Source organism: Tasmannia lanceolata, unplaced genomic scaffold (assembly GCF_043159265.1).
Source record: "Tasmannia lanceolata isolate RefF3 unplaced genomic scaffold, GAP_Taslan_0.1 ptg000019l, whole genome shotgun sequence".
NCBI lineage: Eukaryota > Viridiplantae > Streptophyta > Magnoliopsida > Canellales > Winteraceae > Tasmannia > Tasmannia lanceolata.
In genome coordinates, this window is record NW_027518696.1 from 8,252,189 (window position 1) to 8,265,425 (window position 13,237).

Here is a 13,237-nt window from a genome sequence, read left to right on the forward strand (position 1 = left end):
CTAGCAAACAAACCTCTATCTTTGGATTACTGCAATAAACCAGTTCACGGACCTCAATGTAGTACAAAGAGGTGTGCCTGAAATGAAATGTGGGCCCGCCCATATAATTCTTTGAGAGAGGCTAGGAGGATAGGCCCCTGTCTGGAGGGGCTGATGTACTTCACGTCCCTCCTTAGCAGTTGAGGAAATTGCATCTCCTCGTCGTCTGCCCGTATATGCCGCTTAGGTTGTGTTGTCAAAGAGTCTTCCTCCCTATCGTAATTGACTCCTTCCCTCACTCCTTCATAGTCGACCTCTACTGCACTGCCAAAAAGAAGCTAAGCTGATGCTTCACCAACTCCAACTCAGCTGCACTTCCTCCTCCTGGGCTCTTTACAGTACAATCGTCCTCTCTTTGGTTTCCTCATTCTTTGCATTTATCATTTCCCTATTGGAAACATTGTTTGAGACAACCCAGACACATGGTGGCGATTATTTTTCGTCACTTGAAATTAGGTGCAATTAAGTTGCATTGATTACTCTTTTTCTAAAGGGAAATGGTTTTGTAAGATAAGAAGCACTGAGTGGGCCCACCCCTACAACATCACCATGATCCAAAACTTTCATTTAGGCACCGAGAAAGTTTTTAGGACACAGGGCTGACATCCTTAGGCCCAAAGATTGATTCTAATTTCAGTAACATTCCCCTTTTTACGATACCGGAGGACTCCCAATCTAATCTTCCTCCATGAAAATATTTTATCAGAAGGGTGGGTACTGAGCCCTTTCCATTCATGGAACAATTTCCTCTCCAGCCAATTGAACTTTTGAAATTTCAGAGAGAAGAGTACAAAAGCACCATGTGAAATCCAGGTAATACAAAAGTTACATCTTCACTACTAATCATTGAAATACATAGAAACAAGGATTCCTATTCTTCAACTTAGAGAGGGAGTTTGGGGTCCTAAGATTTTTCTCATTGAACAATGTGGGACTAAACCTAAGTAATGATACTAAAACATAAGGCAGCATAAACAAGAAAAACACTTTGCTAGACGTCGTCATTTCTTAACCACATGGTAGTTTAGTTTGTTCACATCTCATATATGCACCACAACCTGTCCACGATCATCTTCCTTGCAATGAGTTTGAAAACGAATCAACATGCCCAGCTTCTGAAATTGGACTTGTCGATATAAGATAATTATGAAGAGAAGGGTTAGGCGGCATTTTTAAGTCTTTAAGGCCTCCTTCCAACATCTCCAACACCCTGCTCACTGAAGGCCGAACCATTGGATCTCTCTGTGTACACCACAAACCAACCAAGATCATCTTCTTTGCAGTCTCCTCCTCTTCAACCCATTCAAATACTCCCAGTCCCATATCTTCTTCTTGACTGAGACGCATATAAATCCAGTCTGGTAAATAATATGCATCGGAGTTTACTGATCCTAAAGACATGTTCTTTCTTCCTGAGGCCATTTCTAACAACATTATTCCAAAGCTAAAGACATCCGACTTATCAGAAACTTTTCCCCACATAAGTTCAGGTGCCAAATAACCCATAGTCCCTCTGACACAACTCAGAGAAACACTGTAACTTGTTTGGCATATCTTAGCTAGCCCGAAATCGGAGATCCTCGGACAGAATTCTTTGTCTAGAAGAATGTTTGATGGTTTAATGTCAAGATGAAAAATACTAATGCTACACCCGCGGTGTATGTACTCGAGTCCTCGAGCAATGGCAACTGCAACTTGGAATAGTTTACTCCACCCAAAAATATTTCTTAGCTCCCTGGTGTAGATGAACTTATCAAGAAATCCTTTATGCATAAACTCATAAATGAGTGCTCTTCTGGACCCCTCTGAACAGAAACCAAGGAGACGAATGATATTAACATGGCTAGTCCTCCCTAAGCTGGCAACCTCTGTAATGAATTCATTTTCACCCTTCCTGGAGTCTCTCAGGACCTTAACAGCAACCAAACTGCGGTCAGGGAGTATCCCTTTGAACACACTACCAAAACCTCCTTCACCTATTTTATTCCTAAAGGAACTGGTCATGGTTTTGATCTCTGAATACTTATATCTTTTTGGACCAAGGCATTGATAATTTTCTAGAAATGCATCCACCCCATGAGCATTCTTTGTTTTCTTCCTCCAAAAGAAAATTGGCATGTTTGCAAAGAATTTCCTTCTGCAGGGAAAGAACAAGATTATAACCACTTTCCTTTATAATCAAACGGCCTTGAATTAATCCACGTCTAAGCAAAAAAAAAACAGCAAGTGATCAGTCATTAGTGGCAGGAATGAAAGTTTAAGCTGTGATAGTCTCCAAGTGTTTCAGAGGTTCTTTGCTATCGAATGTGATTTAGGAGTAAAAATGAGAAATTTGACAATTACTTGACAAACTCATGTAAAGGGCTCCATAAGATAAGGATATTATAACCATAGAACAAATGCTTTGGTTTCCACAATTAAAGAATCTTGATAGAGTTGCAAATTTAATGTACAGGGACAGTTGGTTAAAAAAATTAATCTTCATGAAATGAATGGATTCACTTTAAATTTTGGGAAAAAATATAAATTTGCATAATAATACCAAAAAAGATTCAGTAATTATACTACCACAAAATTAAAATTATAGGGTCTGAAGCCATAGATTCACTTATATACTTCATTGCACTCCCTTGAAAATGAACGAAGGAAATAGAAATAGAAAACAAATGATATACTTTTAAAGTACTAAATAAGGGAAATTACAAAGGGAGTAATGACTTTAACATCAATTAGTTATTTTTGTATGATGGCTATCTGAAGAAATCAAGGACAACTATCCTTATAGCTCTGAAGCAGTATCTTCTGGATTAAAAAACTTGCTCTGCGCATTAAAGTGAATTAACAAGAAATTTGAAGATTTATGCAAATTGATTTCAGAACATATGAAAAGTCTGGGATTACGATCAACAAAATTTCATTTTTACTAGATTTAGTAGCTGCAGAAACTAGGATTGTGAAAACCAAATTCCATTGCTAGAGGACTCTAGATGTCATCGAGTGAAAGTCCTGAAGTGTTGTTTTGACTCTTATCGCCAAATTTCATGCCACAGCTGTGCATTCTGGCCTCTGGGACAAATTCCATTGGAGAGCAAAACAGGCAGCCAACATGGAAAAGGGTCCAAAACAAAGTTAATGAATGAGCAAACATGTGGAATACTTTAGATCTGTAGGCTTCATTGTTGATTTGCACCATACAGATCATATTTCCTTCAATGCATGAATAATGCTCCGATTTAAAACTTTGTAAAATTAGAATTGACTGATCCTTGAACCCAAGGTTGAAATCATGTTTTACTCTGTAGCAGAAAAGGAAGTCTCTGGTTCTGCTAAGATAAGCATTTCTACGTTGCACTCTTGAAGCATGGAAAGGAGGGGAAAAGAAGGTCACTCTTATTAAGGCAGCTCTTGCAAATTTTCTAGTATATTATGTCTACAAAATATTGGGCAAGGTAACGAAGAAAACCCAAAAGCACTGTCCGCCGTATTCGAAGCTCCATTGGAGAGAGGAAAGAGAGGAGTAGAAAGAAGAGCAGAGAAGGTCACTCTTATTTAAATATTGTGTGTGTGTGTGTGTGTGTGTGTTGTGTTTTGCTAGGGTTACATGTGAAATATCAATAATACTCCTAATTGGGTATTTAAATTACACTGCTTGATCTAATACTCCCCCTCAAGTTGGAGTGTATATGTCATACAACCCCAGCTTGGCACACATATTATTCAACTTCTGGTGGGACATCTTGTCCCCCTATTCTGATTATTAATAAAGCTATTCAGTTACCTCTAAAAAAAAAAAAAAAGTGGTTTGGTAAATATGTCAGCTGTCTGGTCTCTTGATCTAGTGAAAACAATACGTACTCCATTTTGAATCTTCTCACGAATGAAGTGGCAATCCGCCTCAATATACTTCATCCTCTCATGAAAGACTGGATTGGAAGCAATATAAACAGTGGCCTTGTTATCACGATATAATAATGCTAGAGATGAGGACGGCAAGCCAATATTAGAGAGAAATGACCTAAACCAGGTCAACTCCCCACATTTATCAGCCATACCACGATATTCTGCTTCGGCGCTGGACCTAGCCACCACATCCTACATTTTTTTCTTTACTTTTCCAAGAGACTAAGTTCCCCCCAGCAAAAGTACAATACCTAAGACTCCGAAACCTAGGACACGACCTGATGTAAGTGTTCCTAAATTGGGCTCTAATGGTTCTTATGATGGAAACTGTAATCCAACAGTTTCGAAAGACACGAGATGAATCGATTTAAGTTCTTGAAGTTAATGAATTTCCGATTTCAAGGATTTTCGGTTTCTGGACCTTTAAGGAATACCAAAGGTTCTAGGGTTCACTAATTTCGGCCTAGGATGGTATCCCCGGAAGGGAATCGTGCGCTCTTTCCTTGTACAATTTAATACTTAGGTTATAGCACCTTATTGCCTGGCATATCTCAGGATTTCCTTGGACAGTGACCTCGGAGCCAATAACATGCTATAGCTTAAATATTCAAATTGTCTAAGATCGATTGCAATTGGGATACGTTCATGGATGCACTGGCCATTTTACCAGGGAAATCTAAGGATCCTAAGATTTCTGTTTCAATGGATTAAAGAATGAATATGTGATAGAAATTTAAGGTTCTTTAGAAACTTTATGATGATTTTTAATTAATTTCAATTTTTCAATGGATTTTATCAATTTTAAACCATATGAGTGATTTTACAAGTGAAATTATTGCAAACGAATTCGAAATGAATTGAAATTTCTACAGCAACAAGATCAAAATGTATGTAGCTTATTGGAAGAGTTTTGCAGATTTCTACATTAAGCTCCTATTTATGATTCTTGCAAACGAATTCGAAATGAATTGAAATCTGATTTTTTTCAAAGAAAGCATCAAATAATATACCAAACAAAATCCAAATATTCTTAAAAATTCATGATAGAATGTATCAGCATCATATTATTTTCCCACGAAATTTCATTAATTTTGGAATCTATTTATTATATATTTGATTTTTCTTCGTCAAAAAGACATTTTTGAAGAGTTTTCTATTTTTAAAACATGATTTTTGAGAAAATTACGACTCCGGAAAATGTCCTTTAACCTTGTTCTGATGTGATGAACACAAGAAAATTTAAAATTCCACAAAATAAATCATCCTGAGATAGCTATTTTTTAAAATTTTGTAATTTCTCAGCCATTATTTTAAATGAAATTCCACTCTTCACTCAAATTTTTGAAATCCTTTGATTCAATGTCCGATCCGATCTGATGGTTATTTTACTCTATTTAGATAGATCAGTGCATTAAATTTCAAGACGAATCGGAAATAAAACACTCATGTAGATCATGATTTGAGCACACACATTTAATATTGAATTATATTCAATTAAATGTTAAAAACCATGCAAAAATATATAAAAAAATACCAAATAATCCTGGAAAAATCTGAGAATAGTGCACCTACCTGTGATGGAGATCCTCGCCGAATCTAAGAACCGAAAAATCCAAAAAATCCCACCGACGCTCGGTCTGATAACTTTTCTTCTCTTTCTTTCTTTGTTTTTTCTTCTTTGTTTTCCTTACTGCTGGGAGAGAGAGTGAGTAATAGATGAAAATGAGTGAACCGACCTCTTGTTTGCAGAAGAGCCAGACCAGTTTGCATCAGTGAATCCTTCCAAGTTCATATGATTGTTCCGTTTGAAGAACAAAGGGTTACCATGAGCCTTCTTTAAGTATCTCACAATCTGAAGAATTGCTGCTCAATGGGAGGTATGTGGGGAGCTCATGAATTGACTCGCTACACCAACTACAAATAAGATATCTGGATGAGTCACGGTCAAATAGATCAATTGCCAACTAATATCCTGTATCTGTATCTTTCTGGATCCTCTAACAAATCCCCTTGATCAAGGTGGAACTTAACATTAGGATCCATGGGGACCTCAGCTAGTTTCACCCCCAATGATCCTATCTCTTATATATCAAAGACATATATTTTTCTGAGATAGTGATACTCCGCCACGTGAATGAGCAACTTCAACTCCAAGGGAGGGGGTGTGCGGAGGTTTCACAAGGGGAAGAGAGGGTGGCGGCCAATGAAAGAAGGTGGGGAGGGGGGCGACGGCCAATGGAAGAAGAACATGGAGGGAGGTAGCTTCACACGAGGGAAAACCGAAATAGGGTTTTTGATTTTCCCCTCTTTTTTTTTATTCTTCGCTTCTTCAACCCTGATCAGAACCTGCAGCTCTGATACCAAGTTCGATGTTCAAAGCTCCATTGGATAGAGGAAAGAGAGAAGAACATAAGAAGTTGAGAGAAGAGAAGAGAGAGTTGAATAGCTCTCCCTCTCATAAAACATAATATATATGTGTTGCTAGGGTGAAATGTCAAGAATACCACTGATTGGGTATGTAAATTACACTACTTCATCTAACAAGCTCCATAGGGATTTCTTATGGGAAGGTGGGAAAGACCCATAAGTTCAAACATCTTATGAATTCATAGAAGATGTGTAGAACTCCAGATAAAAAAAAACTCTGAATTGAAAAGCTTCGAAATTGGGAGTTGCTTACAAGGTATTAGAACCACTGAGGAAGAGGATTTGTGTAGGTTGATTGTTGAGGGAGATTCGCTCAATGTTATCAGATGGATGGATGGTAGCCACCCCCACCCATGGAGATTTGCAGACACATTAGATGAGATCCACGAACGAGTGACAGATCTTTATGTATGCTTCCAGCACGTGAAGACAGTGACGAATCGTGATGCAAACAGGTTGGCCCCGGCAGGTGTTTGTAGAAAAGCCATGGAGACCTTTGATAATCTTCCCCCCCTGAGGACATTGTTTCTTTATTTTTTCCATTTTTACTTTCTGTTTTTTCTTTGTTTCGAGCATCTCAGTTGGTCAGTGTATTCCTTCTCTTTCTTTCTTGCAATAAAGATTTCTTTACCATTCAAAAAAAAAAGACCGCAGATATAAAAAGCAGGGGGGGGGGCGCTTGGAATTGGAAGAATAGGATTGAGGAATAAATCCTTGTTAGGGAAATGGTTCTAGATATATGGGGAGGAGAAGGCACTATGGCATGAAGTCATCGCGAATAAGTACAGTGTAAGCACGTGACTTTTTTTTAAAAAAAGAAAAGCAAATCCCAAAGCACCCTTGCTTCTCCCGTTATTTACAAGCCATGCCCTCCCTCATTTAAATATCCAAATAGTCACAAAATCCATTGAATTTACAAAACTATGCCATCAACCCTAGAAAACGAAATCTCCATTCAAAATGTGATTTTTCTCCCCAAAATCTAAAAGTCAGCTATTTCCTTCCTAATCAAACACAAAGCCATTCCCAAAAAAAGCCAAATCTACTCAAAATCTCAAAGCTTGCCTTTAAACTTTCATTTTCACAAAAAATCCGATCTTCTTCCATTCAAAAACCTTCCCCAAATGACTAAATCTCTTTCAAATCCCTAACTCCCACCCAAATGATCCATCACCTTGCCAAATACCTTTCAAGCAACCTTTTATGCTGATTTCATTTCAAAATTTCACCCAAAATTCAATCAAATCAGATTTCAAAAAGATCATAATTGACCCCTCAAAAATGGTATTTTTCCCTCATTTTTACCTATAAATACCCTACTCTACAGCCTTCAAAGACACGAAATTCACAAGAGAAAACCCACTCAAATACAACCTCAAGCTATCAAGCTATCAAGCATCCTTCTCTCTTTGCTTCAATTTTCCTCCATTTCTTCACTTTATTTTAGCATTTTCTCTATTTTACACTTTCTGCATTTTTCTTTCTTCTCCATTTACGCCGGGCAGCGGCTTGGACTTCGCCTTCAAAGTCTTCATACATCCCCACAAAACCTCCATCTAAATCCCTTCTTCTCCTAGGTCGGACACAAGGCGTATTTTGGCTGTCATCTCTCAAAACAGGGAAGGCCTGAACTTTTACTTTAGATTTGTTTTATTTACCAACGTTACTTTTCAACTCAGTTTGCTTCTAAATTTGCATAGCACCATAAAGCAATTTGTCACATCGGTTCATTGCCGAATTGTCATAAAACCTCTCACGAGTCACGACAGCCAACAAGCTCTCCGTGCCGCAACATTTCAGCCTACTACCCGTTGACGGTGCAATCCGATTTTACGCTCGCTAAGACAGCTACATAAATCTACTCATTAATCGTTGGCCTCACAACTCGACGGACAAGTTGAGCACTCCACAACAGGTTAGTACTCCGAACCTTAAATCTCGCAGAAAGTAACTGAAGCCTCAAGCCTCAAAATTATCCCAAACTCCTAAGATAAGATTGAATTTAAATCAAATATTAAAATTTCAAATTTAGTAGTTTTCATACAGGTAGGGTTGAGGTGATTGGGAATGTAAGAACCTTGGGTTAGGAAATGGTTCGGGCGCATGAAAGTCTATTCGTATGTCTAACCCTTTCTTAAACCTTTCATCATATTTAGAGTGGGGAGAGGAGAGGGGATTCATTTTTGGGTAGATCTCTGATTAGGTGAGTCCTTGTTGTGCCATGCTTTTCTGGATCTATTTCAATTAGCTACCTATAGAGAGGCAAAGATGAGCAACTGCATGGAGAGAAAGGGACTTGGTGAGGTGGTATGGGATATTAGACTTACGAGAAAACTTAAATATAACGAGGTAGTTAGCTTCTCCTCATTGTTAGGTCTCCTTTCGGCATATTATTATTCACCCTCTCCTCATTGCTAGGTCTCCTTTCAGCCCATTATTATTCACCCTCTTATTTAGACCATCGAGTTTGGACCCCTATCACTTCCGGCTCCTTTTTTGCTGGCTCTTTATTTAACAGTTTATCAAGCTTCGAAGCAGATCTAACTGTTCTAACATTTGGCAATTGGTGGCAGGGCCTCATGTGACGTCATTTGCATGGACGATGGTGAAAAAAAAGTTCAACACATGTAACCACCTCACAAGAAGAAAATTTTATATGGCAAGCTGGTGAATTTCTCGACCACACTCTTACATTACCCATTTGCATAAAGGATTTCGTGGACCGTCTTAGAAATTCTGGTGGCCCTTTATAGTAGAGGATAACGGGGTTTCGTCGAAGGAGAATAAAAAATAGTTTTTCCAGAAGATGTTAAAAAAAAAAGTGGGAATAGTTATGAAAATAAAGCTCAATTATAACTAGGCAATGGCTATATTGAATGGCGACAAGATTTAAATACAGAGGATGAAAATTCAAAGTCGCGACCAGGTTTGAGCAATGAAGAATATGAGGAATGACAGCAATACCTCTAGGCAGAAGAGAAGAAACGAAATTCGTGGGGTCAAAACCCGATCCGAAAAAATTTCGGGTTTTTAAGTCTTCACAATAATCGGGGCTTTCTGGTTCGTTGGGGGTTTTTAGTTGCATGGATTTCTCTAGTATGTCTTTAGCCTTTTCATCTATTTTTTCAGTAGTTTCTTGTCTTCAGCCTTTTCATCTATTTTTTCCTTTTTAAATAAATTCCGGGTCAGGCCTGGGGTCACTGCTAATTCTTATGATGCTGAAGAACGGTACTTCAAAACTTAAATCAACGACGCAAGTGCAGCATACCTAGTAGGGGCTTTCTGTCCCTGGTTCCTATTTTCAACATTCATCTCCATCATCTGTGTGAAATCTTGCTCCGGCTGCTGATGCTGCTGGTTCTGCCGATCCTGGTGATAGCTTCTAAATTCATTTTCCTCGACGACGTCTTCTCCTAAAATAATATTACTAGCTTGAGGCCTTTCTTCATCCAAAATAAGATTCTCTGTTTCAATTTCCAGCACTTGCTCTTCTTCTTTCACCACTGTAGACAGCTCCTCCTCTTCCATTCCTTGAAGAAACGTTGCATTCATTATTAATGAACTAGTTTCATTCATTATTAATGATCTAGTAAGGATGCCTCCAAACTCCATATCACCTAAGCAAAAGAAGAAGAAACAACATTTGAGAAGCTGAAAGATCCTGGTCACATGTCAGTACAAATTAGCATTCTACACTGCTCTGAGTAGCTGACTTACCATTATTCTTCCTCGGTCTGATTTTCTTGCTATTTTCTAACCTTTTGGCCATTGCTTCTACAATAGTAACTCGCCTCGGTCGTTGGTGAGAGGATGCCTCTATGACAAGCTGATTACTTTCATCTTTATCTTGAATTGCAGGACAACTGTGAACATGCTTTGCCTGACTAGTTTCACCCTCTACATAATTTTCGACAAAAGTCTTAGATACCCTACATTGCTCTTGTGGATGTGCATCTTCCTTAATTGCGGAACTCGAATTCTCAGGGCTAGATTTAATTTCATTCCGTTGAGAAGCACATGCGACTACCTCACTTGTATTGAGCTTGCAGATCCTTGTGGAATGCCCTTGCTTGCAGCAGTTCAAGCAGTACGACGGTACACTCTCATAATGTATATCTTGCCAAAACCCTTCTCCTTCAATTCCAATCCACACTCGACAAGGGAGCTCCATCAAAAGATTGACTTCCACACAGACTCGTGCAACATTGGTTCGAGATAGAATTCGTGTCGGTTTATCAATTGCGAGAGCTCTTCCAAATAAAGATGCTATTGAGAACAAGACATCCTCTTGGAACAAAACCACGGGGAGGAAAGGAAGTGCAATCCAAACAGCAGCCGAAGAAGGTTCTTCTCGTGCGGGTCGAAATTGAGGAGTCCATTTAAAAACCTTCATCAGATGGCCTTTAACCCACCATCTGTTTCTGACCCATATTCGTATCATGTCAAATTCGTTGTCTAATCTAATGAAAACATGGTGATGATCTAGTAAGGTGACAGAGCAACTGCCTCTGAGTTTCCAACACCTAGCAACCCATTCTCTGATATGGGTCAACCCCGGCCATGAACAGGGAAACTTCCCCACAAGGCAATATTTGAACTTCTCAGCATTTGAACTAATAATAGATTCCTTGAAGTATATAGCAGGCTCACCTCTGTAAACAGAAACGTTTGGAGAATTGTGAACCACATTCTCCTCTGTTGTTTTCTGATATCCATTGCTCTTATTCATAAGGGCTTCTGCATAGGAGAAACAGGGATGATTAACAGAGGGCTTTGGAACATTGGTGAGAGGAGAAACTTCCTTAGGAATATGGATTGCAGAATTCATCTGATCCTCCATTCTTTTGTGTGACCCATTTCTCCAATTGCGTTGGTGGGTTTTGAGACTTGGTCGACTGGTTGAACACTTTGTATCATTGGGTAGAGAAGCAATAGGTTTAGCAATAGGATCATTGGACTTTATTTTTTGCTGATGTTCAGAGGCAGAGAGGAAATTGAGATTATTGTTGTTGTTGGTATTATAAGCAGTGTTGTTTTGAGAATAGAAGGTTCGAATCACCCAATCCTTGGTGGACTCCTTTCCATTCTCAGCAGTGATGGGTTTCCACTGCAGTTACTTCTTCTCCCGTAGTGGGATTCTCTTGGGGGATTTCTCAGCTCTATGAATTTCCTCCATTGCATGAAATTCCCAGCATCCTCTTCAAGACACCCTTTAAAAACCCATTTGCTCTTTACAAGAACCAGACTCGGCTTTGGGATGAAAAGGTGTGATGATATTGAGAAAAAAAAAAAACTGGAGTGGAAGAAACAAGTAGAACAGCATTAAAAAAAGAAAGAAGAAAAACGTAATGAAAGTGGTGAAAAGTCTTATCTATTTTACGCAGAAGTTTCGCATTTCGCCATCGATTTCATTGAACCTGGTGCTATTTTATATATTTGAAATAAAATAATAGGATTAGGAAGATGGATCGAATGCAAACAGCTGTAGAATTCCAACTTATACAAAAGGACAGGAAAGAACTTTGAAAAAGAGTACGTTGGGTGATGAAGAACGACACCTAGTGGGTCCCTAGTGGATTTCTCAGTGAGCCATTTACACACGTCTTTGGCCATTGGTTGTCAAAGCTGTCTTGATCAGACCTCCATATCCAAAAGTATCAAGACGCGTAATTTCAAGAATTAAAGCTCTCCTCACTGGTTTCTATGGGTTCTGTTTGCTCTTAAGATAACCACTAGCTTGCTTGCAAATATGCTCTGCAGGACCCTTATTTCTGATTCTGTCAGTACTTCTCTCTTAGGACCTTCTATACAACTTTTTAAAAGAGAATGCTTCACATGCCGACTGTGTCCAAAAACTGATTATTGGAACAGGTGCTATTAAAAGTGGCCACAGACATTATCATCCTCCAATTAAATATTAGGTGGTTATTATGGCAGTTTGGCTTAGGGGTGCAACTTTGGCCCTGTGAGCCCGGGCCCTCCCGGAGCCCGAACAGGTTCTGGGCTGGATTTTCCAACCCTAAGGGCGGGCTTGGGTTTACTTTTGTAGGCTCGAGCCGGGTCAGGTCAGGCTCAGGGATGATACCTCGGCCCAGCCCGACTCTGTTTACACTATATGCCATATTATGGCAGTTTGGCTTAGGGGTGCAACTTTGGCCCTGTGAGCCCGGGCCCTTCTGGAGCCCGAACAGGTTCTGGGCTGGATTTTCCAACCCTAAGGGCGGGCTTGGGTTTACTTTTGTAGGCTCGAGCCGGGTCAGGTCAAGCTCAGGGATGATACCTCGGCCCAGCCCGACTCTGTTTACACTATATGCCATATTTTGATATTTACACCAACCCATCTTGGCTTTTAGTACATGAAAAACCTATTACATTTTCCAAAATGCTCTTACAAGCTAATTAAAGAAGAAAAGACAGCTTGGTTTGTGCCGTTATAAAAACTTTGGTGCTGATAACATTTTCTTTGGGTGAATCGATCTAGGCCATTGAGGTTCACCTCAAATGGATGGCCAAGATCAAACTTTTGGGTAAGTGTCAATCAGGGCAGCTCGCCCCGCCCCGGCCCAATCATGGCCAATCAGGGCAAGCCAAGGTTGGGCTGAGCCTGGCAGAGTGGGCTTGGGTTTAGATTTCTTAGGCCTTGACCCAAGGTCAGGGCGGGCCAAGGCTAAGATAGTGGGACCCAGGGTGGAACTAGGGTTTTCAAAAGCTCAGCCCAACCCGACCCTGTTGCAGCCATAGTTTGGCTACCATGAATTTTTTTCATGGTAAATGTCTCCGAGTGGAGATGAGGGTGAAGTGGCTAAAAATTAGGAAGCAAAAAACAGGATGCTAGTCGCCGTGATGGGAAGTAGCTAAAAATCAGGAAAAA

General features: G+C 39.5%; 1 protein-coding gene across 1 annotated transcript; it reads right to left on the minus strand.

The window, feature by feature from the left end:
• Positions 1-789: 789 nt before the first annotated feature.
• On the minus strand, positions 790-11,817 carry LOC143852544 (uncharacterized). Its single transcript, XM_077361966.1, has 3 exons — positions 10,084-11,817; positions 9,635-9,983; positions 790-2,176 (listed from the first exon to the last, which is right to left on the minus strand). Exons 1-3 carry the CDS (start codon positions 11,204-11,206, stop codon positions 1,108-1,110), a joined length of 2,541 nt encoding a protein of 846 aa, XP_077218081.1. The 5' UTR covers positions 11,207-11,817; the 3' UTR covers positions 790-1,107.
• Positions 11,818-13,237: the final 1,420 nt, after the last annotated feature.

What these genes read in the sequence shown, in the direction of transcription:
- LOC143852544 (XM_077361966.1), bottom strand. Translation starts at nt 11,206, where the DNA reads ATGGAGGATCAGATGAATTCTGCAATCCATATTCCTAAGGAAGTTTCT. An exon ending in CAGACCGAGGAAGAATAATG is followed by an intron (nt 9,984 to 10,083) that starts GTAAGTCAGCTA and finishes TCTTTTGCTTAG; the next exon opens with GTGATATGGAGTTTGGAGGC. An exon ending in GGACAGAAAGCCCCTACTAG is followed by an intron (nt 2,177 to 9,634) that starts GTATGCTGCACT and finishes CTTTCCCTGCAG; the next exon opens with AAGGAAATTCTTTGCAAACA.